The following is a 27,170-nucleotide window of genomic DNA, read 5'->3' on the forward strand; positions in this document are numbered from 1 at the left end:
GTGCACCTTCATTCACTGAAAAACATCACATCATTTTAATATCCATTAGACTGTGAAGAAAAAGTGTTCAGAATAATGATCCTTTCTCATACATGCTGCACACTTCTTAGTATCATAATGGCCATACACTGTATGAATGTGCCAAACTAGTTAGTTGTTCCACCCACTTTGGAGGGATGCACAGTTGCCAGTCTCCTGTTCCTCTCAAAGTTCTTCGGAATGAGATACCCTTATAGACCAACTGGTATCCTTTCCAACTATCCTTGGAATATTCTTCTAACAATCTCCTCTTTACCTAGGGCCCATATGTCGTCCAAATCCTGCTCAGCTGCTAAGTTCCTACTCCACGTTAGCATTCCTGTCGTATACTCAGCATTTTTGAGGAATAATAAAAGGACATTTCTTTGCTCTTTGCACAGGCTTCCTTCATTTTCCATTCTTACAGGTAACCATGATAAGGTGTCAGCCAAATTATTTTCACATCCTTTCCTATACCAAATCTCAAAAGGATACTCCTGTAAATAGAGTGCTCATCAGACCAACTGTGTTTGAAGAAAGCAAAAGATTAAAGTCCCACTCAACTCTAATCTGACATGATGTTTTAAATACTATCTCTATGGTTATGGGCATTTCTTTTATGTGAGATTAAGGCAAAAAGTCTTTTAAAGACACACAAAAAATGCTCAGATGTGATAATGTAATTATGTGCCATAGCAACATTTAACTGATTCCTTTTCATAATTATAAGGGGATGTATCTATTACTTTCCTGTGTACGTGCACTTACAACATTTTGGTACATCTCGGATGTACAAGATAAGGTTACAGGATCTAGTCCAGGTATAGCTCACAGTTGTAATCTGTCAGGAAGTTTCAGAACAATGTACACCATGCTTCAGAATGAGTCTCACACTGAAAACATAGGACCCACATCATCTCAAAAATTGATGTTTCACCTATATTGATGTTTTAGATTGGTTTTTGTTACCTCTGCTCCATTCACAAGGTAATTTAGAACCAATTCTTTTGTTGTCCCACTTTATTTCTGTCATTTGAGTCACACACATCCAAACAAGTTGTCTTTGCTGTGTAGAAGGCCATCTGCAAATTTACCACTATTGTAATTTCCACCTGTTTTCTCCATTATATGTTTATAATAATTACGCAAAGTCGTCAGTGACATCTGACGGCAGAGAAGACTATAATTTAATGTTTGTTTGTGCCAGTATGTAGACAAAAAATTAAGTCAAAACATTTATACTGCACCTCATGGCATCTACAGTACATCTATATACCATCACACAATGCATGGCAGAATGTACTGTGTACCAAGTGCTAGCGAGTTCCTTTCCTGTTCCACTTGAAGATAGCGAAAGGGAAAAATGGCTGACTGTATGCTTCAGTATGAGCCCAAATTTCCCTTATCTGGTTTCCATGATCCTTACGTCAAATGTACATTGATGGCAATAGAATGTTTCTGCAATCAGGCACAAAATCTGGTTCTGTAAATTTTCTCACTAGTGTAGTTTCCCCTCCAGGGAATCCCATTTCAGTTCACGTAACATTTCCATAAAATTCAGATGCTTGCTGAATGCACCTGAAACAAATCTAGCAGCATGCCTTTGAAATGCTTCATTTATTGATATTGTAATAGGTAACTGGATATGGATGGTAGATCTAATTTACCACCCATCATTTTCTTCTTTACTTTCTTTGGATTTATATGAAAATAACTCGGGACATAGCAGATGACCCATTACTTGGAAATTTAAAGGTGCCATAAATCACTGAACCCATAAAGCAGTTACATCTAAATATGCCAAATTCCTGCATTCAGTCTCTAATTAGAGAATATTTGTTTATGTTGGAGTTGTGTGATATGGTGCAGATTATTGATAATTAACTAACGTTTACCTGAAAATCATGTGCAAAGTTCATTATCTGTAAAATCCTTGTAGAGCTGTACTGTTATTAAAACCTGTCCAACACACTTTGTTAATGTAGTTATTGATTTTACTTGTTTAAACAACACAGTGTTCAACAAAAACCTCATAACATAAACTTTTGTAGGTATAGCCCTTGCCGGGCATTCAAGCATGTGATGACAGAAGTTAATGACCTCGCAGGACAGCATGAAGTAATTGCGGAAAACCTCCAAGCGAATGTTATAAGGGAACTTAATATCCTAGTAAAAGATATAAAGGAAGAACGGAAAAAGGTATGTATGCAGCTTCAAATAATTTAAGAGAACTCGAAACTGTTGATGCAAGTTTCCATCGTTGTTCTTGTAATATAAGAACTGTCACATAACTATGTTACTCACAGTCTATTCGAGGGGAGGATGCACGTAAATCTTGTTTAATTTCTACTTTACAGCATCTACAGGATGGTGCACGTATGGTGCAGAATTTAAATACACAAATTTTAAGCCTCGATCGTGCAAAGAAGAATTATGAGAAGGCTTTCAAGGAAGCAGAGCGTGCATTAGAAAATTTTCAGCGTGCAGATGCAGACTACAATTTATCCAGAGCAGAGGTTGAGAAGCAGCGAATGAATATGGCAATCAAATCACAGCAGTGTGAAGAGACAAAGAACGAGTATGCAAATCAGCTGCAAAAAACTAATGAACTGCAGGTAACATACATATTTCTGTCTTGTCAAACTATATGCAGTCAGCAACCCAGTACAAGCGATACCTCCACTTGGACAGCTGCCACCCTTTTCATATGAGGTAGTCCCTCTTACACACCCTGCCAACATGTAAATAAAGTCCGTCTCTAGATATGCTTAATTCTTTGCAGACAAGAACTACTCTTCTAACCTTGTCCAGAATTAGTTTTCATATTTTCTAATATTCAAAGTCCACGTCTTGACCAGCCACAAAAGAGTGCTCCCATATCACAGTATACCATATAGAACTAGAAGAATGAAATCATGTTCTCTGCCAGGATGTCAACTAGATCCATTTGTGCTCTGAAACGTTAACATCCTCCCAGAGAAGCCTCTGTGTACATCAAAATAGCTTCACTAGCTTTAGTCATATGCAAGTTTCTTTGTTCATGACATGATGAATGCTGAATGTGTTGAGTGTGTCTGACCGCGGTAGTGAACATGTTATATGAAGTTTCTTGCCCACTTTCCTACATGCAGCAAGCAATAGTAAATTTTACTTCATTTCAGTTATTTTCAATGTGAAGTGCTTGTGTGCAGTACCTTATGATGGAAAGGAAAGGCAAATTTAGAAACATACAGAAAGATACTGACAAGGGAACCTCCCCATCGCACCCCCCTCAGATTTAGTTATAAGTTGCCACAGTGGATAGACCTTGAAAAACTGAACACAGATCAATCGAGAAAACAGCAAGAAGTTGTGTGGAACTATGAAAAAATAAGCAAAATATACAAACTGAGTAGTCCATGTGCAAGATAGGCAACATCAAGTACCGACAGAATACAGGAGTGCCGTGGTCCCATGGTTAGCGTGAGCAGCTGCAGAACTAAAGGTCCTTGGTTCAAGTCTTCCTTCGAGCAAAAAGTTTAATTCTTTATTTTCAGACAATTATCAAAGTTCAGGCACTCACACATAATCAACTTCGCTCTCCAAAATTCCAGGACATGTTCAGATTCGCTTGGACATATGCAGGATTTGACGGTCTACACACGGAAAAATTTGAAAACGTAAAAAACATATGTTTTGACAGAGCACAGGGAAAAGTGTGCAAGTGTGAGACTTTTGGTTTGATTTGTTGCAGTTTAAGTGACAAACTCTTATGTTTTCATCACTTTTTTGGGAGTAATTATCACATCCACAAGAAAACCTAATCGGGCCACGTGGAAGAATCTTTTTACCCATTCGCCAAGTGTACAAGTTAGGTGGGTCGGCAACATATTCCTGTCATGTGACGCACATGCCGTCACCAGTGTCGTATAAAATATATCAGACGTGTTTTCCTGTGGAGGAATCGGTTGACCTATGGCCTTACGAACAAAAGTTTTCGGTTCCCATTTGAGAGGCACGTCCTTTCGACTAATCGCACGGTTTTGCGGTGCGGCCGCAAAACACAGACACTAATCTATTACAGTTAACAGAGATGTCAATGAACGTATGGATGGATCATAACTTTGCTAAAATAAAGAAAAATTTTTCGCTTGAGGGGAGACTTGAACCAAGGACCTCTCGTTCCGCAGCTGCTCACGCTAACCACAGGACCACGGCGCTCCTAGTCTCGAAACGTCCATGATGTTGCATATCTTCGCGTGGACTACTCAGTTTGTATATTTTGCTTATTTTTTTATAGTTCCACACAACTTCTTCCTGTTTTCTCGATTGATCTGTGTTCAGTTTTTCAAGGCCTATCCACTGTGCCAACTTATAACTAAATCTGAGGGGGGTGCGATGGGGAGGTTCCCTTGTGAGCTAAGAATTCAAGGAAAGGCATATATGTAACACACAAAGGGACAGCTCAGATAGAACCACCACAACAAAATATCGATTGAAATTGTTAGAATTTAATTGCGTATTGTGCAACATAATGAAATAAAACAAAATATCATGTAATTTTGGGGTTCAAACTACATACTCTTCCCATCCTAACAAGTATTTGTTGCCTTTCATTGACCAGCAAATTAAATGCTGAAAGAAGGGAGGACCTATTAGCCATGCTCAATTTTCTTGAAATGATATAATTTTATTTCTCATTGTGTCAATGATGTCAATACTGTATACTTTGTTACCTTGGAAGTGAAACATGGCACATACATCTTTACCTAAATTTTCATTTTTTTTTTTTATCTGAACTTATAACCACTTTTCCAACACTACTTTTGTCAGAAGTTATAAATGCTATGTAGCTGTCATTCCTTTGAATAAAATAATTTGTAATGTGAATCTGTTGTGGTTTTTTCTGTTTTTGTACAACTAGACATTTCAGCATTTACTGTTTCCAATATTTCCCATTTCAAGCCCACAATTCTTCTCACTTCCCCCAAAGTGTTACACTGCTGCTCAACTTGTACGGTATCCTTGACCTTCACTATGTCCTTCCGTCTCTCAGCCCCTGCCGCATGGGTCATATTTCCGTGCAAGACCCAAGTCCAAGACCTGTCTCATACATCTGCCCATAACCACCATTTCAGCCAAACCACTGCCACTCATTACTTCATCAAAAGAAGAGTCAAATGTGTAAGTAGCCACAAGATATATCAGGTTTGCTGTATGAGTTTTTTAACTACCACTTGTCCAGTTCCTCCCTGTCCCAACTCTACATACCCATCTGTTTCCCTATCACTCATCGCATCTAAAATTTATCCTCACAGTGCCTGCCCTCCTTGAAAAAGAAAACACCTCTCCAATCTTCGTTGGTTTCCTGGTTTGTGATTAGTGCTATGTCCTCCTATACATGTTATATTTGATCCTAGGTCATCAGTTTTTAAATAAATTGGTGTGTGTTAGGGATCACTGGGGTATCATTTAAGGTGTCTCTCCACAATGCCATGGGAGTTGCTAATATTATAGAGGCATTCAGGGTTAGTATCACAGAGACATTCAGGGCCATGATGAACCTATAAGCACACAGTATGCTTTTTCCCCCCTCTAATCATGTCTGTAGATTACCCAGTTCCATGCATGGGGGTAATAGATTATCATTTGATATCAGAAATATATGGTAGATATAATGTGTGTTAATACTAATATAGAGTAGTATGGGTTTCATGTGACCTAGCTGAGAGCCTTGGGTAACCTTGGCTAAACAGTGACTAGTTCTGGCCATTTCAGTGCTTTGGTCCTTACTATACTGATTCTTGGGAAGCACCACCTGCGTCTGGATCCCCATAGACATCTGGCTTGCAGCAAAAGGCAGGTTGTTCAGTTCTCAGTATTGACTGAGATGAAGAAATCTCCCCTGAAAATTAGTGTCATAGGAAAAGATTTTGTTTTTTCATCATTTATCTCTAACCCAACTCCATTTGCTTATTGAAATAGCTTTCTTGTCAGTATTTTCACGTCACCTACATTTTAAGAGATTAATGCTACATCATCTGCAGTGGGCGGTACATTCATTTTTATTCCTATACTAATTTCCTCTTCTGCTTCACTTGTTGCATCCAGTACTTCTTGTAGTATTACATTGAACAAGAGTGGTAATATTCCAGTTCCTTGCCCGACTCCTGTTTTTTTGTCAGATTCCGTGGATATTCTCACGCATTTTCACCATCCCTTTTGACTCTTCCAGTTTAACATTTACAATATTTGTAAACTACTTTGGTATTCAAAACATTATTTCTCCCACAAATTTTATCTGTTTATGCTATTGCAGGCTTTCTTAAAATCAACAAACAATACTGCCATTGTTTTCTTGCAGTCCCAGTATTTTGGTATGACTTCTTTCAATACAAATATCAGATCAGTGGAAAGGGAAATATAGAATTCATAGTTCTCCACAATTGCAACAAACAAAAAGAATGTGGTTACTGACTGTTGCTTAAATTCAGTGGTATTGCAAGAAGCTATTCCCTGTACAGTGTGAAAATTAAGATTTATTTTTGCATTCTTTTACTTGCTTGTCATAGTTTGGCTTAACTGTGTTTTATGACTCTAAGGAGTTGCCTGTCATGTCATTTTTTTTTACAGAATTCAGTATTTATTATATGAACATTTTGAGGTGTTTCTTTGTTAATTTCTAATTTGTTTCCCAATTTATTCTTGCATATAATCTCTCATTTCATTTTATGTTTCAGAATCAACATTACCATATCCTTATGCCAGATGTATTCCGACAGTTGCAAGAGCTGGATGAGAAACGCATTAAGAACATCAAAAGTTTCATGATACAGTCTGTAGACATAGAAAAAAATGTTTTTCCTATCATCATCAAATGTTTGGATGGGATTGTGAATGCTGCAGAACAAATCAACGAGAAAGAAGTAAGTATGACAACATTGTTATTACTCTGTTGATACTGTAGAATTTGACAGATGCCATCAGTTGACCAGCTGTGAAATTAATTGTTTCTGCATTATACAAATGACTGCAAATCACACAGGAGCTGGACTACTACTCTATTATTTTGCAGGCATTAACTTAGGCAGTCAAAATGTCTGGGCTTGACTCTGAATGTATAGATCATTTGACTTATGGTACTGCTCTTTGTACAATTTGGTTTACTATGATTTTAATACCTACTCTCCCCACAAAAATACAGTCAGTCATTGACAAATAGGTCTTTTAGTGACATATTAGTAGCTCAATTTGTACAAGGATTCTGTAAGCTTTCATTAGTGATTTAATGAAGCAACCGTATGATCACTTGAAGTGATTTGAGTCAACAGAAAGGAGGAGTTGCCATATATGTCAAAAGTTATCATTGTGCAAAAAGTATAGAAATAAAAAAGTTTTGTGTAGAGAAACATATAGAAGCATGTGCCTGTGAGCTTAAATTAAATAAAGGCACATTTATAATTGTAACTGTATATAGGTCCCCATCAGGAAATTTTCATCTATTTCTGAAAAATTTGGACTCCTTGTTGTGCTATCTGTCAGACAGGGGGAAGCAAATTATTATTTGTGGGGACTTCAATGTAGATTCTCTGAAAGAGGGTAATAGGAAAAATGACCTTGAAGTATTACTCGGTTCTTTCAATTTGACACCCGTTATTGATTTTCCTACTCGGGTGGTATAGGATAGCAGCTCACTGATAGATAACTTCTTTATAGACCAAGATAAGTTTAACCAGATAAATGCTCAGCCTGTTGAGAATGGTATTTCTGATCATGGTGCACAGCTAGTTACAATATATGACATAGCTCCATTCAGCAATACTAAACAGTCCTCCAAAGTAGTACGTCCAGTCAACGATTTAACAATTGCAAATTTCAGGGAAAGCCTACAGCAGTTAGACTGGGATGAGGTGTACCGTGAACCTGATGCCAATTTAAAATATAATTTATTTCATGACATTTTTGTAAATGCATTTGAAAACTGCTTCCCCAAGAAAATAGTTAAATATACTCGTAAGAAACCTTGTAACAAACCTTGGCTTACTAAGGGTATAAAAATATCTTGTAACCGGAAAAGGGAAATGTATCTGACAGCAAGAAAGAGTAGTGACCCAGAAACTATCAAAAATTATAAAAACTACTGTGTTATATTAAGAAAAGTTATTAAAAAATCCAGGAGTATGTGTATCATGTCTGAAATCAGCAACTCTGATAATAAAATTAAAACAATTTGGAATATTATTAAAAGAGAAACAGGTCAACCAAGAGCAGAGGAAGACAGTATTACCATCAAATTGAATGAAAACTTTACGAACAAAAAGTCAGAAGTTGAAAATATTTTTAATAATCATTTTCTAAATGTTGTGGATATAGTAGGATCCAGGTGTTCATTAGAAGATGCTAGGCTGTTAATGGAAGAGGCCATACCTATGCAATTTGATACAATTGAAATCTCACCCACTTCTCCCTCTGAAATTAGGAATATAATAAACTTGCTTAAAAGCAAAAACTCACATGGAATTGATGGCATTTCCAGCAAAATACTAAAAGCTTGTTCTCAACAGATAAGTAAGATTCTCAGCCACCTGTGTAATAGCTCTCTGGAACAGGGCATTTTCCCTGATAGACTGAAATATGCTATTGTTATACCTTTGCATAAAAAGGGGGATAGATCTGATGTCAACAATTACCGTCCAATCTCCCTTCTAACAGCTTTATCCAAAATTTTTGAGAAACTAATGTATTCAAGAGTAGCTTCACATATCTGTAAAAATGAAGTACTAACAAAATGTCAGTTTGGTTTCCAGAAAGGTTTTTCAACAGAAAATGCCATATATGCTTTCACCAGTCAAATTTTGAATAATCTGAATAACCGAACACCACCCATTGGGATTTTTTGTGATCTCTCAAAGGCTTTTGATTGTGTATATCATGAAATTCTGCTAGACAAGCTCAAGTATTGTGGTATGAGTGGGACAGTGCACAAATGGTTTAATTCGTACCTAACTGGAAGAGTGCAGAAAGTTGATATAAGTAGTTCTTGTAACATGCAAAGATCAGCTCATTCCTCAAACTGGGGAACAATCAAGAATGGGGTTCCACAAGGGTCAGTCTTGGGTCCTTTGTTGTTCTTATTATATATTAATGACTTGCCATTCTATATTCATGAAGAGGCAAAGTTAGTTCTCTTTGCTGATGATACAAGTATAGTAATCACACCTGACAAACAAGTATTAACTGATGAAATTGTCAATACTGTCTTTCAGAAAATTACTAAGTGGTTCCTTGTAAACGGACTCTCACTGAATTTTGATAAGACACAGTACATACAGTTCCATACAGTGAATGGTATGACGCCATTAATAATTATAGACCTTAATCAGAAGCATATAGCTAAGGTAGAATATTGCAAATTTTTAGGTGTGTCCATTGATGAGAGATTAAATTGGAAGAAACACGTTGATGATCTGCTGAAACGTTTGAGTTCAGCTACTTATGCAATAAGGGTCATTGCAAATTTTGGTGATAAACATCTTAGTAAATTAGCTTACTACGCCGATTTTCACTCATTGCTTTCATATGGCATCATATTTTGGGGTAATTCATCACTGAGGAATAAAGTATTTATTGCACAAAAGCGTGTAATCAGAATAATAGCTGGAGTCCACCCAAGATCATCCTGCAGACATTTATTTAAGGATCTAGGGATATTCACAGTAGCTTCTCAGTATATATACTCTCTTATGAAATTTGTTATTAACAACCAAACCCAATTCAAAAGTAATAGCAGTGTGCATAACTACAATACTAGGAGAAAGGATGATCTTCACTATTCAAGATTAAATCTAACTTTGGCACAGAAAGGGGTGAATTATACTGGCACTAAAGTCTTTGGTCACTTACCAAATAGTATCAAAAGTCTGACAGATAACCAACAAGTATTTAAGAAGAAATTAAAAGAATTTCTGAATGACAACTCCTTCTACTCCATAGAGGAATTTTTAGATATAAATTAAGAAAAAAAATATAAAAAAAATTAAAAAATTAAAATAAAAAATAAAGAAAAACAAAGAACACAATAAAATAAAGTTGTTATGTTAACTTAAGTATGTTGTTAAATTAACCTAATTATGTCATGTATTGGAAAATTCGACTCGTTCCACATCATTACGAAATATCGTATTCATGATCCATGGAACTAGTATTAATCTAATCTAATCTAAACAGTTGAAAACCTGAATCATGATCTCTCTGTGAGGATTTGAATCCTATTCTTCCTGAATTACAATAAAAAAGATCAATTAAATGCACTTGATAACAAAATGTGAAGTTCATTCTTCTTTTGTTGTTGCATTTGACCATTCTTTGGTGCTGTCTCGTTCATGACTGACATCACTGAAACATTTGTTTCCCCTTGTGTTGTAAACTGAGTATATTCGACATGTTAGCAGCAATTGTTGTTGGCCTGAAATTCTATTTGAACACCACAGTTTTTTTATTAGCTGTGGTCTGTTTTTATAACTAGGAATTACACATTAAGTGTTCCACACAGTGATGAGAATCCAATTTTACAAATAACAACATATATTGACCGTCACAAAACACAGATGGCTAGCACATAAATGTTCAAACAAACTAGGCAAGTATATTGCATGTGCAAAGAGAGCTGTTCATAACAGACAACAGATGTTACACAGTTGCTAAATAGTTAACATCCCCCCCCCCCCCCCCCCACCGTCACCACCACCACCACCACCACCACCACCACACTCCCTTCTCTTCTCCACAACTTAACAACTCTGTCCGTACTGCTAGGTTATAGGAAAAAAGCCTTTAATAATCTTCAATACCCGTTAAAAGATGATAGACAAACCAAGATTATTCCACTTTCAGTAATCCCATATTAAAATACACTCTGCCTGACTGTACACTATTAACTAACATACTGAAAATCCTATTGTCCTTATTTATAGAGCTATATTTATTGTCCATGTGTTTCAATTGATAATGCTCCCATGTATCTGGCAGGTATATCATCTTTAAGAAGATTCTTCAACCACAAATCATCTGTTGTAATGGCTGCCAAAGCAAAATATTTTACTTTTGTTGATGATAGTGAAACATATGCCTGCATCCTAGTAACATAGCAGTCAGTATTTCCAAAATTCTGGAGTATGTATTCTGTTTTAGATCTGTCTTCTTTGCTTCCCCAGTTTGAACCAACAGTGGAGAAGAGCATTTGAATGTTGTCTTTTATAACACAGACCAGCATCAGTTATTCCTTTAATTTATCAAAGAATTCCTTTCAGATCTTTTCATGTGTAGGCGGTTGTTTTATTGTGAAATAAACTTTATTTAATTATTTAAAAATTAGGTTATGTTTCCTCAAGGGCATCATCAAGCTACATTACAATAAAAATTTTCTTCTTACAGAATGTTGTAATATACACAGCAGTGTAGGTAAAAAGCTGTATATGATGGTGTATGTAATAAGAGTTTCACACAACCATAGTATGTACGGTCACAACTATCGCAGATGTGAAATACATACATAAAACAGAAAAAGTACAGTCCTTATATGAGTTTTATCACCATACCAGCATACATAACACATCCAAATATGTTTGCACAACTATTGAAGTGAAAACACATGTAGCACGGTCACCATCTTAAAATAAAATAGGATTGTTCTGCTAAATTAGTTGCCGTGTATCGTGTATTTGCTATTTGCTAAATAATGAAATAAAGATATTATTTCAAAATGGAAGAACAAATTCGAGAGGAAAATAATTTTCTTCAGTAAATTTGCAGTGACTGTGAACACATACATTTGGTTTTTTTGTCTTCATTTTTAAAAAAGAAAACAATCTCATCATTAAAACTGTCAATCAGGCTGACTTCCATTCATGTCTTGCAGCCTTCACTCTCTAACAGTGAAAAATTTAAGTTGGAATATCAACAATGTCATGAAACAAGAAATTGCCACCCACCATAGTAACAACATGTTGAGTTGCAGACAGGCACAATGCGCACACATGACCACCATCTCTGGCCAATCCGGGCAGAATTGTGGTGGCTAGAAATAGTGGTCATGTGAGCGTGAGGTGTGCTTTCTTTTGTAAATGTGTGTGTGTGTTTTCCTTTCTGAAGAAGGCTTTGGCTGAAAGCTCAATTGTGTAACAATCTTTTCTTTGTGCCTGTCTGCAACTCAGCATGTCATCTTTATGATCAGTAACAATCTAGACTTTACCATCTTCCATATTTAATCATCTAAATAAGGGCAGGATGTAAAAGTGTTGACTAAAGAGCTGTTTCCCATTGTTTGTCTGTATATTAATTACCAGGAAGAATTTTGATTCAACAATATGTCATTCAAAATTTTTCTTTCAATTTATTCTTCATATCTATGAGTTTGTTTTTATCATTCCTCTCAAGTAGAATATCAGCAACACGTTGTAGTAGATAAATATTTGTCATCAAAGCTTCCATCATAAAGAACTCTGTCAATTACACATTTGACAATTTTATGGAGGAAACTTGTCGAAAACAATCTGAAGTCCCTAGCTCTTGGTTCCTGCTTCAGTCCATACAAAGTGGTATTAAGTTTGCAAACAAGATCTTTCTTTAAAATTACATTTTGAGAAAGTGTCACATAAATTTCTTCAGTTCGCTGTATAGATGTGCATTCCGTGTATGGCCATAAGGAGGTCATGTTCATTCATCACAGTAATAAGTCGAGCAGTGGAGTGTAAATCTCCTCACAAGTCATACACTTTAAATTATGCATAATATTTTGTAAGTAAACATGTATTATACATTCCAATATTTCCACATGAATTACATTGGAACACCCATTTTCTATCAATGGTTATTTTTATTTGCAAGAACTGGTATGTGGATCCATATTCCAGTGGATTAAAGAGAATATTACTTTACACTGTTGTACTGCTTTCATCCATCCTTCTTCATGTAAATTCTCACATCTTCAAAATGATTCTACATTCAGTGTGAAACTGCATAGTTGTCCACATATTTAGGTCATCTTATTGTTCTTTTACATAATTGTAGCAGTTCTGTTTTCTTAATTTTTTTGAAGTAAGGTACTGGAGGTTGTATTTGTAAGTTTTTTTTCCACCCCATTCCTTTGGGATTAGTTTCACTCTGATGTCCCTAAAGGGCTACTTCTATCTGTATTGTCTTGTGTATTCAAACAGATTTCTTAGATAACAATTTGTCACTTTACCCACCTTTGAATAGAACTTTATCTTCTTCAGAATTGCCATTTCTTACTAAAGAAGCTTCCTGTTATTCAGGACAACATAGCCTAGAAGCATTTGGGCATTGCTTGTTATTAATTCCTTAAGAGTATGCAACTATGCAGTGCACCAAAGCACACAGCTCTTTTTACATATTTGGTTTCAGTTTATGCCCTAGCATTACTAGAATTTCTCCATTCGAAGCTGAAGTAGGTTGTTGTTGTTGTTGTCTTCAGTCTGAATACTGGTTTGATGCAGCTCCCCATGCTGGCCTACCCTGTGTAAGAGCCTTCATCTTTGAGTAACTACAGAGACCTACATCCATCTGAATCTACTGACTGTATTTATATCTAGGTCTGCCTCTACAGTTTTTACCCTCCACATTTCCCTCAAATACCAAATTGACAATTCCTTGATGCCTTATAATTTGTCCTATCAATCAATACCTCCTTGTTGTCAAGTTGTGTCATAAATTTCTTCTCTCCCCAGTTTGATTTAGTACCTCCTCATTAGTTATGTGATCCACTCATATAATCTTTAGCATTCTTGTACAGCACCACATTTCAAGAGCGTCTATTCTCTTCTTGTGTGAAATGCGTATTGTACACGTTTCACTTTTGTACAAGCCTATACTTCAATTTATATTACATATTAACAAATCTCTCTTTTTCAGAAATGCTTTCCTTGCTGCAGCCAGTCTGCATTTTACATCCTCTCTACTTCAACCATCTTCAGTTATTTTGGTGCTCAAATAGCAAAACTCATTTTCCACTTGTCTCATTTTGTGATCTAATTCCCTCATCACCCTATTTAACCAGACTACATTCCATTACCTTTGTTTTACTGCTGTTGATGTTCATCTTTTAATGTCATAAGACACTATCTGTTCTGATCAACTTCTCTTCTGTTTCCTTTTCTGTCTCTGCAAGAATTAAAATTCCATCGGCAAACCTCAAGGTCTTCATTTATTCTCCCTAAACTTCAGCCCCCTTTCTAAATTTATTCTTGGTTCCCTTTACCACTTGTCCAGTGTACAGATTGAATAACTTTGGAAATATGCTACAATCCTGTCTCACTCCCTTTCCAATTACTGCTATCCATTTATGTTCTTTGACTTATAACTGCTGTGTGGTTTCTGTACAAGCTGTAAATAGTCTTTTACTCCCTATATTTTATCCCTAATACCTTCAGAATTTCAAAGAGTATATCCCAGTCCACATTGTCAAAAACTTTCTCTAAATCTACAAATGGTATAACTGGATATAACTGTAGGATTGCCTTTCGTCAACCTTTCTTCTAAGATAGAGTATGGGGTCAGTATTGCCTTGTGTGTTCCTAAATTTATCTGGAACCCAATTTAATCTTTCCTGAGGTCATTACCCAGTAAAGAATTGTTGTTAATATTTTGCAAACATGGATTGTTAAACTGATAGTTCAATAATATTCACACCTGTAAGCACCTACTTTTTATGGAATTGGAATTTTTTTCAGTACGAGGGCATTTTGCTTGTCTCTTACGCACCAGGTGGAATAGTTTAGTCATGGCTGGCTCTCCGAAGGATCTCAATAACTTTAAGGGAATGTCTACTACCCAGAGGCCTTGTTTCAACTTGGATCTTTCAGTGCTCCATCAAAGTCTTCTCCCAGTAGCATAGCTTCCATCCCTTATTCATCTATTCCCTGTTGTCTTTCTATCATATTGCCTTCAATTTCATTTCCCTTGTAGAGCCGCTCTGTACAAAGTCCGCCAGAAAAATGTATACTCACTTTAAGGAACAAAAAGTATTACTTATGTGTTTATTTTACATTTAATAATTGATCACACATGTTGTACAACACTCAGTTTTGCACATGGTTACTTTAAATCTTCAAAATTTTCACTGTTGGTGGCTATACTCATAACAGAATGATGAGTGGTCATCACAACTATGTCAGTCAGTGTTACAGTGGAGATCGCTGCACGTCACTGTAATCTCCTGGTGAAGTTCCTCCAGTGTGCATGGCTTATGTGGATAGATGTCATATTTCACAGTTCCCCACAAGTAAAAGTCCATAGGTGTTAGATCTGGTGACCGTGGAGGGAACTCAGTGGGCCCTCTTTGTCCAATCTAATGCCCCGGAAAATTGTCATACGGGAAAGCTCGTACAGCTAGGTGGTAGTATGGTGGCACCCTGTCCTGTTGGTAGAAGACCTCTTCATCAGCTCCATAAAGCACACGTATACGCGGCAAAATTGATGTGCGTAACATTTCCAGGTACACTTCCCCAGTGAAGAAAAAGGGTCCTACTAAGCCTTTAGATGATAGTCCACACCACACTTGAACCTCTGGTAGATTGACCACTTAATCCACATAAACATGTGGATTTTCCAGTGCCCAGTGTGCACCGTTATGCCGATTCATGGTTCCATTAAGTTTAAATTATGCCTCGCCACTCCACACTACCTTCATCACAAATTGTTTGTCATCAGTTACCATTTACCGATACCATTCACAATATTGCATTCGGCGATCAGGATTGTCATCATTAATCACATACACTAATCATAGAACGTAAACTTTCCACTTTGCAGCTTTCAGAATTCTTCGTACGCTTGTTCTGCTAACCCCCATTTCGTGTGCACATTGCGTAGCGGTCTTCTGTGGAGAATTAACAAATGTTTCAACCCGAGAGCCGACGAAGCAGGACTTGTAGCTGTGCGCTGTCTTCCTGATCTTTCTTTGTGAATATCACAAATCATTCCATGCAATTCAAACTTGTCAGTGATGCTTTTAATTGTTAGGCAGGTTGGCTGTTCTGTTTCAAACTCCCGCCTACACTGACATTGCAATTCAACTGCAATATCAAACTTGAAAAACCACTGCACAATACATTTTCGTTGCTCGAATGTCCAGCATGCCCCAGCCATGTTTTCTCAATACTGAGATGTAAGTACTAACATCTGTTGAGCCAAAGACCATAATACGACATACTCGTAACTCAAATCGAACAACAATATCAGTATCTAGATAGAGCCTGACAAAGAGTTACACAGTTTTCTGTCAGACTCTGCATATGCCTTCCACCTTTCAGCTTTCCTATCTATGCTTAGTACTGGTTTTCCATCTGAGCTCCTGATATTTGTACAGCTGCTTCCCGTTGCTCTAAAAGTCTCTTTAATCTTCCTGTAGGTGCTGTCAAATTTTCCTCCAGTCACACAAGCTTATGCAGCCTTACATTTATCCTGTAGCCATTCCTGCTCAGCCATTTTGCACTTTCTGCCCATCTTTTTTTTAGTCATCTGTATTCCCTTTCACCTGCTTCATTTGCTGCATTTTTTAATATTTTTTCTTTACATCAGTTCAGTTCAGTGTCTTTTGTGAAAACCAAGGAATCCTACTGGGTTTAGTAGTCTTACATATTTGGTTGTCTGCTGCCTTCATTATTTCATCTTTAAGAGCTAACCATTTGTCTTCTATTCTATTGCTTTGCCTTGTTTTAGTCCAGTGTTGTCTTATGCTCTGAAACTCTCAATAATCTCGGGTTCTTTCAACTTGTCCATGTCCCATCCCTCAGTTTCGTACCTTGTCACAAAATCTTCAGTTTCAACTTCCAGTTCATAACCAATAAAATATGGACAGAGTCCACATTCACCCCAGAAATGTTTTGCAGTTGAAAATCTGGTTTCAAAATCTCTGTCCTAGTAGCATTATGTAATTAATTTGAAACCTTCCAGTATCTCAAAGTATCTTACATGTATACAGCCTTCTGTCGTGATTCTTAAACCAGGTGTTAGCATTGGTTAAATTATGCTTCATGCAAAATCTGCCAGATGGCTTCCCCTTTCATTTCTTTCCCTCAGTCCGTGTTATCCTACTATTTTTCCATTTCTTCCTTTTCCTACTATTAAATTCAAGTCTCCCAATGTGCCATTAAATTTTTGTCTGCTTTAACTATCTGAATAATTTCCTTCACATCATTATTCATGCTTTCAACCTCTTCATTATCTGCTGAACTAGTTGGTACTGAATTGTACTACTTGTAGTACTGTGTTCAGTGTTGACCTTGCGTCTAATGTGGTTATGATAATGTGTTCACTTTGCTGTTCTTAGTAGCTTACATTCCAATTTTCTTATTCATGATTAAGCCTACTCCTCCATTATCTGTATTCGATTTTGTGTTGATAACCCTGTACTGAATTGATCAGAAGCCGTGTTCTTCCTATCGCCACACTTCACTAATTACCATTTTATCTAATTTTAACTTATCCATGTTCCATTTTAAATTCTCTAACATGTTTACCCAATTAAGGGATCTAACAGGCACACTCCGCATTGTAGAATGTCAGTTTTGTTACTCCTGATTACGACAACCCCATATTTCCTGCCCAGAGATCCAAATGGGGGACATTTCACCTCCAGAATATTTTACCGAGAGGATGCCATCATCATTTAATCATACAGAAGAGCAACATTCTCTCGGGAAAAATCATGGCTGTGATTGCCCGTTTCTTCAGCCATTTGCAGTATCAGCACAGCAAGGCCATGTAGGCTAATGTTACAAGGCAAGGCCTTGTCACTCAGTCATCCCCGTAGCTACTGGAAAGGCTGATGCCCCTCTTCAGGAACCACCTATTTGTCTGCCCTCTCCACAGATACCCCTGTGTTGTGGTTGCTACTAAGATACAGCTACCTGTATGATTGAGGTACTTGAGCCATCCCATGCCACCTCAACAAGGTCCATGGTTCATAGGGAGAAAGTAGGGTGTAAGTAATTGTAACACAACTGTCATGACAGCTTCTGACTGGAACTGCTTTTTCTTGTATTGTTTACGTAATTTAACTTTAAATATTTTCACAGACAATGTTACATTTAAATCTGGTGATTTTCGTATTAGAATGAGCAGTAACCATGTCATAGATTACCCTAAAATAATGAAAGCGTTTTGTCTCTGAAGATTATAAGCTGCTGTTAAGTGAGTTTAATCATCAGTGCAAATCACTACATATATCCATAAAAAGACACCAGTGTTACAGGGCAAGCACATCATTGTGTGTCAGTTAAGGTGGCCATTTACAAGAAACAAAACACTGAGAGTTAGTTAACTGTGTGTCTTCTCCTTCTAAGTTTCTCAAACAAATATTTATAAGTTTTGAAAACTTAATATTTTGCAAGTTCAAATTTCCAATGTATGTAAGCCTCAGGTGTTTATCACTGCCTGAAATACAAGGAATCAACATAGCACTGATTCGTTTCAGCATGGGGGTATACAGTTCTGAGTCTCTTTGTGTAATTTCATCCACTTCTTGAATAGAATCTTTTAAATTATGGGTGACACACAAGCAGTTACTCCTGTGAAAACTAAGCGATGGAGGATGGTGTACAGTCCTCTTGAGTTCACTTCCTACTTTTGCCGACAACATGGTTTGTAGGTGGCTAACTTTGATGTCACCTGAGGCACATGGTATGTCGGCATTTGACTGATGTGGACAGATTGATAGCTTGGTACAAAGTGTCTCTTCCTCACTACATTTCTGACCCTACTTATATATGGATGCGATGGACCGTTGAATGGAACATCTGCTATCATCTGCTCTAGGCACAGAGAGCAGCATCTAAATGACCCCCTTCTCTGTCATTTAACAGTTTACAGCCTTCTTAATTTTTTATTTGAATGAAATTAAGTTGGCTTTAGTTACAAAGTTTTGGAACGACTGCATTTAAACTTTGCTAGTTAGACTTTTTAGACTGGAATATGACCTCTGAACTTCCTCTTTAAGTAAGAATCCGTACAATGATTGTTATTTACAACAAAGTCTCAAAACTTGGTACAGCTGTATTATTTAATGAATATAATAAAGTGCTGCAGTTAGAACTTCCTATTAACAAATACAAATGATACTTAATCTATTATGAATAGTGACATTTTAGTTCCAAATTTAGTAAATTACTTGCACACTAATAGAGGTAGCTTATTGGTATTGCATGTTTAGTGGTTTTACGTCAAACTGAGGCTACAATACGAATTTTCATCTTTCTGGGTCTAATATTTAGCACCTTCAATTTTTCGTGAAAACACCAATTTTGACCAAAATATTGCTCCGATCAAGTTGAGACTTGTAGCTTTTGATTGTGACTTACATTTGCACAGTGTGAACAATTTTAGTGCTCTAGCTTTTTTATTTAGTGCCTTTTTTTCTTAAAATAATACATTTAGCAAAACGTATTCATGAGACCATTCTGAGATTTCAAAATGTTAAGATTAATGTATTGAAGCATACACTGGCAAAGTGTGGAAAAGTTATTTTAATTTTTAATTTCATTCTTCGATTATGATGCAGTCTTTTGCATGCTATGCACAGGCATGTTATGACGACGTGGTGCTAGTAGTAGTGACCTCGGGCAAGTCCCAGCGCACTCGCTCACCTCTGTGTCTCTCACAATGATACAGCGCTTCTTTCGCCACACTGTCTGAAGTTGTAGGACTGGACCAAGTGATGCTTTTAAATGTATTTTCCAGCTCCTCAAAATAAATTTTGTCAACTGTTCCCCATTAGGAACCGTAAAGAACCCTGTAAACTACACAACAGAATAAAAATAGGCAGAGAGAAGCATGGTACACTCCCAAGCTGGGAAAACATAAAGTGTGTTGTTTTGCCGCTAAATGACCAAGTTAAAACAGCAACAGATATCAGGGCCATAGATATGTTTCATTGCTAGTATCTGAAAGCTAAAAGAATCTACAGGAAGGAAGTAAAGGTTGCCAAGGAGGCATATAATGTTAGGTTTATTTGTGAAGTTCCCAACCCATGCAAAGTCGCCTGGGAACTGGTTAACGAACGCAAATAAAGACGCCCTGCCCATGTAAATCCTTGCAGCTCTGATGATTTTAACAAATATTTTGTTGACGTTGTTGGGAATAATTTAGCTGAAGTACAAGATTTATAAATTGCTTTTACAAGCAATATAAGCATTAGCAATAGTAGCACCTTGACCACAGAGGACAACCACCTCATTCTGGATAACGAACATGAATTTAGAAGAGGCGAATCTGTATTTACTGCAATGCTTGATGTAACAACAAAAATAATTAGAAGTATTTGGAAAAAAAGAAGAACTGCACGACTTCTTTGTAATCTAAGCAAGACACAGGTGGCAGTGTGTTTGTATCCAAGGAACATCATCTCAAGAAATGGAAATGCAGTGTACTACAGGGTCCGTACTTGACCCTCTGCCCTTTTTAATATTTGACAATGACTTTAGTTGTGATGGTCATACCCTGCTCTTTGCAGATGATACAGCATTAATGACTCATGGTAGAAATTCAGCTTAGTCACTGAAGGATGCTGAAATTTTATCTGAAGTAGCCAAAAAGTGGTTCAAAGCAAACAAAATGAAATTAAATGATGATAAAACTCAGAAAATACTACAAAGCCTTGGTGACTGTGGATGCATAGCAGATGTTGATAGTGTCGGACTCCTGGAAATCTCAAATGAAAATAAGCTGACGTGGACTGAATACACTGCTCATGTGTGGTCTAAGCTCTCAAGAGTAATTCATCTCTACTCAGGAAGCTCAGATGTGTGATAACAGATCAGTACTTAATCACAATATATTATGCACTGCCCCACAGCGAGCCCGACGATGTTCAACAAATTACCACTGGATGTTCGAACATTAACAATAAGGGTGTTCAGAGCCAGACTGATGTGTGTGCTCAAGCAACAATTTCTATGTTCTGTAAATGAATTTTTATCTACAAGTGGAATTGCGGACTGATCAACACCACACGTGAAACCACAAACTGGAAACATTTGAGAACTGTAAATTGTTTATTGTAACCATTGTTCATAACTTTGTTTTATAATGCTTATTGTCTGCTATGCTAGCTTTAGTTGTGGTTTTAATATATAGTCACTAAGATGTGACTCAATCTGCCCAGCCATGGGCAGTGAACAATGTTGACTTAGTAACAGTAAACTGCTCAGGATGTATACAGCTACATATTTTAGTATTATATGGTTGTCACTGTTTCCAGTGATAGATTGCCAATCATGTAATCAAACTATAATGGGACTTTGCATCTGTTTATCTTAAATACATTGAATATGCTAGTTGAGGCTCGACTGCTAATTCTTGTTCTAGGCCTTGATCTTCTGCAGATTGTCCTGTATTTCATAACAGTAATTTGGTGTCACAGCTTCCCTTCATGCAACAGTATCATCTGCAGACTGCCCCATGAAGACTATGATCACCCAACAGCTCATTTTTATAAATACACACATAAAAAAAAGTTTTGCATGACCTCTGTTTTGAGAGTTCTGGAACCAGTACAGAAAATTGGAATAGAGATCAACATAAACATCATTACCACCCTTTTTATTGCTCATGAAAACCACACATTGCATGTTGTAACACCATACAGCGAGACCTTCAGAGGTGGTGGTCCAGATTTCTGTACACACCGGTACCTCTAATACCCAGTAGCACGTCCTCTTTCATTGATGCATGCCTTTATTCATCATGGCATACTATCCCCAAGTTGTTCAAGGCACTGATGGTCCAGATTGTCCCACTCCTCAACGTCGATTCGGTGTTGATCCCTCAGAGTGGTTGGTGGGTAACGTCGTCCATAAACAGCCCGTTTCAATCCATCCCAGGTATGTTAGATAGGGTTCATGTCAGGAGAACATGCTGGCCACTCTAGTCGAGCGATGTTATCCTGAAGGAAGTCATTCACAAGATGTACATGATGGGGGTGCGAATTGTCATCCATGAAGACGAATGCCTCGCTAATATACTGCTGATATGGGTGCACTATTGGTCGGAGGATGGTATTCACATATCGTACAGCCGTTACGGCGCTTCCATGACCACCAGCAGCGTACGTCGGCCCCACATAATGCGCCACCCCGAAACAGCAGGGAACCTCCACCATGCTGCACTCGCTGGACAGTGTGTCTAAGGTGTTCAGCCTGACCGGGTTGCCTCCAAACACATCTCAGACGATTGTCTGGTTGAAGGCATATGCGACACTCATTGGTTGAGAGAACATGATGCCAATCCCAAGCGGTCCATTCGGCATGTTGTTGGGCCCATCTGTACGGAGCTGCATGGTGTCGTGGTTTCAAAGATGGACCTCGTCATGGACGTTGGGAGTGAAGTTATGTATCATTCAGCCTATTGTCCACAGTTTGAGTTGTAACACGATGTCCTGTGGCTGCACCAAAAGCATTATTCAACATGGTGATGTTGCTATCAGGGTTCCTCCAAGCCATAATTATTAGATAGCGGTCATCCACTGCTTTAGTAGCCCTTGGGCGGTCTGAGCGAGGCATTTCATCAAGAGTTCTTGTCTCTCTGTATCTCCTCCATGTCCGAACAACATCACTTTGGTTCACTCAGAGATGCCTGGACACTTCCCTTGTTGAGAGCCCTTACCAGCACAAAGTAACAATGCGGATGCAATCAAAGGGTGGTGTTGACCGTCTAGGCATGGTTGAACTACAGACAACACGAGCCGCGTACCTCCTTCCTCGTGGAATGACTGGAACTGATTGGCTGTCGGACCCCCTCCATCTAATAGGCACTGCTCATGCATGGTTGTTTACATCTTTGGGTGGGTTTAGTGACACCTCGGAACAGTCAAAGGGACTGTGTCTGTGATACAATATCCACTGTCAATGTCTATTTTCCCGAGTTCTGGGAACTGGGGTGATGCAAACTTTTTTTTTTTTTTTTGTATATATATTATGGACAATCCATAACACACCCTTTGATATATCTGTAACTGCTTTCACATCTGATGTTTTCTACAAAGAACATGCTGACTACTTTTTTGCCTGGAAGTCATCAATCAGTACAATCGCAAAGCTAGTTTATATTTCATAAACTTGCATTTCGTTCTCTAAACATTACAGAAGTTGAGTAACATGGGGCATCAATGCAGGTCTCATTATCTAATGCATCTAGGATCTTGTGTACAAGTAAGGAAAGGTGTGTTACCTGAGATTGCTGTGTGAGGAACCTATGTTGATTTCTGCTGAGATTCTTTGTATCCATAATCCAAGCAAAAACATATTCCAAAATTCTCCAACAGATTGATGCTAGTCATATGTTCCTGTAGTTAAGGACATTTATCTGATGGCCTTTCTTGAAAATAGAAATGATTTTCACTTTTTTCCGATCTTTTGAAATGCTTTGTTGTAGCAATGATGTAGGTACTGTATTATAAATTGCTGCTTAAAAGAAGAAGAAGAAGAAGAAGAAGAAGGCTAGGTCTTCACCAAACACACGTTCTACTGTTCATGTACATTCTAGTTAATAATATGATTCTTGTGTACCAGTGTGTATTTAGATGCTAAGGAAAAGTTTAATAGTTGTGAAATTTTACCAATATTGATGTAATGCACTTTCTGTCACTGAATAAGGTAATATGTGTGTTTCAGGACACACAACTTGTGATAGAAAGGTATAAATCGGGGTTTCAACCCCCAGAAGACATACCTTTTGAAGACCTGAGTGCAATTAAAAGTGGTGAAATGCCACCACCAATAAACCCTGTACCTATTACCACTCTTAGGCCTGAAGCTATGACAGTGAAAGGAACTATGTCATCTGGGAAACTTAAGAAAAGAGTGGGATTGTTTGGGATCTTCAGTTCCACTAAGGTATGATTAATTACTCTGTAATATTGTCTACAACTGCACTTAGTTGTAGATTTTGTTAAGTAGCTGAAAGGTGTACTGGTTTCATCCAATGAAAATGTTGTATTTTTTTCTACATTTCTTGAGCTGCATGCTTTAGATTTTAACATTTATTGTAAAATCAAGTGCATTAATAGTAGATAGGTGCTGGAATGTGTCAAAGGTTTCGGTTATAAGCATGAATACATTCATGTTTATTTTTAATTTTTTTTAATACATGAAGTTTACATAATCCATTGTGATTTTGTATTTATATGGATGAATATGTGGCTCACTGAATTATAATAATTTTGAAAAGGGATACTGATCTTGCCAAACATGAGAAATTGTGTAATTTTTTACATGGAGGGCAGCAACAGTGCAAAAGTCATCATTAATTGTTGTTTTCTAGTTAGGTTTTCAAATAATTAGTCCACTCTTATATGATGGATGAAAGTTTATCAGCTTTGGTCTTTGCTCATCATTTAGCTGGCAGTTCTCTAGTTTGACTAGATGTCTACATTACACTGTAGCTGGAGACCACAACAGATGAATTCACAAGTATGCATTAGACTGCTGACCTGCCTGTGTGGTTTGGCAAATACAGGTGCTTTCTCGTGAACTATTAAATGTTCCTGATGACAGTAGTATAGTGATAATGAAGTTCAAACTTGACCACAATGCTTGTTTTTTTCTGACATACAGCTTCTATTGTTAATCCAATGCAAGAAGCATCAACAGAGAAAACTGTAAATTGTATTTTTGTGGAAGTTCTAGTATTCTATTTTTGAAGAAAAACTGGAAGTTTATTGCTAACATAAATACAATTGCAAAAATTACTAACTTAAAGACATAATTATAAGATGAAATGACAGAAGTCAAATTATCTGAGATAAAACTTGTGTGATATTAAAATATAATCTTTTCATGAAGTTGTGAATCCTAAAGGAAAAATAATTACAGTAATCAGCTGTTGGTTTAAAATTTTCTGTTACGAACATTGCAATATTGTTGTATCTGAGATACATTTTAGCAAATGATTGGTATTTTATGCACATTTAAAGTGTTATTGCAGAGCATAAATAAATAAATACATACAATAATTATTCAAATATATTCAGGGGCATAACCACAAAGGTATGACTCAAAAGTAGGAGACAAAGCTTGACAGTTGAGAAATTTCCACATTAAACTAGTTCAGTATGCTGTAAATAGCTTGAAGGCAGTTACTTAATGTAACTTGTTAACCTAACATCTACTATGGGTACAAGTCTGATTACAGTCCACTTTCCCTGCCACACCACAAAAATGAACCCAAAAATTCTAATTATTCTGTCAGTCACAGGGGTAACAACAAAACTGACTCTAAACAGGCCACACACTATTGTGTCAGTGATACCCCAAATATGTAATTTCATACTTTGTCAGGTTAAAGTACAGTAGAGCTCCAGTTATCTGGATGAGTTGGGAGCGGATCCGATCCATATAAGCAAATATATGGATAATTGGATAAATCATGAAAACAGGTCATTCCCTTTTTCTTTTCTTTTTTCTTTTCTTTTATGTACTATGTAATATTAATGTATTACTACAGAACAATATTGTTTAGATTTTGTACTATGTTGTACCTCATAGTGTGTCAGTTCTTGAACATGCTGATCGAGGCAGTTTTTTTGCTGTCTTCAGCAATTTTCGTGCAGCCAAGTCTCGCATCCACTTGATGGTTAGGAGCTGCATGTGGTCATGCTCAAGCTGCTGCTCCATTCATTTTAGTACAGTGCCAAGATATGCAAACATTCATTAGCTGATGGTCCTGCATCTGGTTCAGTGACAATGTCATCCTCCTGGCCATCAGTTTCTTTTCTCACTCTTGGAATGATTTTATGGCACTGAGAACATGGAATCCAGTATCGAAAGAATTAATAGGAAGCCACTTGCCTATATCCTCTGTGGTTTCCTGTAGAGTAAGCACAGTGCAGCATGGTAACATGGTCTTTACTAACCTTATAGCCAGGAGTTCTAGTCTATCTTTCGGAAGATAAAGTTGTTTCAGGCAAAGCCTTCCAAATGAGGCGTGTTTCGTCTGTGTTGTATAAAAATTCAGGGTCATAAGATTCTGCTTCAACTTAGAATTTTTCAATAATTTTCTGCTGCTTTTGGGTCTGCTGATAGTTTTTCACCACTTAAATCCAACCCATGAATATTGTGCCTTGTCTTCAAAGTCTGTAGCCAGGTGGCTAAAAGTTTCGGTGTTTTGCTAATAATTGACTCTGAAAGAGGGTTTCCCAGTGCTTGCTGGAGCAAAAACTACTTGCGGCATCATCAAGCTCTTTGTTGTTTTCATTGCTTTTCTTGACAAACTCCCATCTTCATTCTCGAGGACAGAAACAAATTTTAAAATTAAAGACCTGTTTTTTTATGTCTGAAATTGTTGATGTTCCAATGCTGAACACCTCATCTAACTGTTTAGCGCTCATGTGTTTATCTAATTGTTCAAATATTTTTATTTTGTCTGCCAATGATAAGACAGCTGCCACACAATAGATTAAAAGACAAACATAAAACAAAACAAAACAAAAGACACAGAAGCTGGATTGTATAGTGATGTATCAGTACAGTTATGATCACAACACAGGCAGATGTAGGCCGCACTGAATGATGAGCATCACAAACGCAACAATGTGTGTGTGTGTGTGTGTGTGTGTGTGTGTGTGTGTGTGTGTGTGTTTTAATTGTTCACTGGAAGATTTTGTCTTTGATACATTTGCTGTGGGTTGATTTTAGTACAATAAAGAAACATACAGTATACTATTATATAGTCTAATAACTATTGAACAAAACCTACAGTTTTAGTCATACAGTATCAGTTTACTTTTCCTCAAAGTGGTGTGGATAATTGGTGTTCAGGATAGTTGGAGTTCTACTGTACTGTTAATGATGTGTCCAATTTGTCACAGATTGATGATGTATATTGTCACACAAATGCCTTTGTTTTCCCATTTAACATGTCATGATCTCTTGTAACCTTTGGAAACACACACAAATATGTGTGCTCTAAGAATTCTGCTACTAATTGTTTGTAATTAGTTATAAATTTATTTTTTATTGAACTTGTAAAAAGAATGTTACAACTTCGCTAGATTTCCATAGAAACCATTCTTTAACTCCCATACCGTACAGAAAGAATCACAGCTGCCAACAAATATTGCACACAAAATACTTAGTAGAGGAGAAAAAGAAAGTTCTTGGAAT

The 27,170-nt window shown here is 37.1% G+C and overlaps 1 protein-coding gene across 5 annotated transcripts in view; it reads left to right on the forward strand.

Annotated features, from left to right (window-relative positions):
• LOC126248916 (formin-binding protein 1-like) overlaps window positions 1-27,170 on the forward strand; it is a 379,078-nt gene that overhangs the window by 282,934 nt on the left and 68,974 nt on the right. For all 5 annotated transcript variants that reach the window (XM_049950407.1, XM_049950406.1, XM_049950405.1 and 2 more), the window contains exons 4-7: window positions 2,070-2,217; window positions 2,376-2,633; window positions 6,738-6,923; window positions 23,682-23,903. In XM_049950407.1, the coding sequence (XP_049806364.1) occupies window positions 2,070-2,217; window positions 2,376-2,633; window positions 6,738-6,923; window positions 23,682-23,903 (814 nt within the window). The remainder of the gene's footprint in view (window positions 1-2,069; window positions 2,218-2,375; window positions 2,634-6,737; window positions 6,924-23,681; window positions 23,904-27,170) is intronic.

Source organism: Schistocerca nitens, chromosome 3 (assembly GCF_023898315.1).
Source record: "Schistocerca nitens isolate TAMUIC-IGC-003100 chromosome 3, iqSchNite1.1, whole genome shotgun sequence".
NCBI lineage: Eukaryota > Metazoa > Arthropoda > Insecta > Orthoptera > Acrididae > Schistocerca > Schistocerca nitens.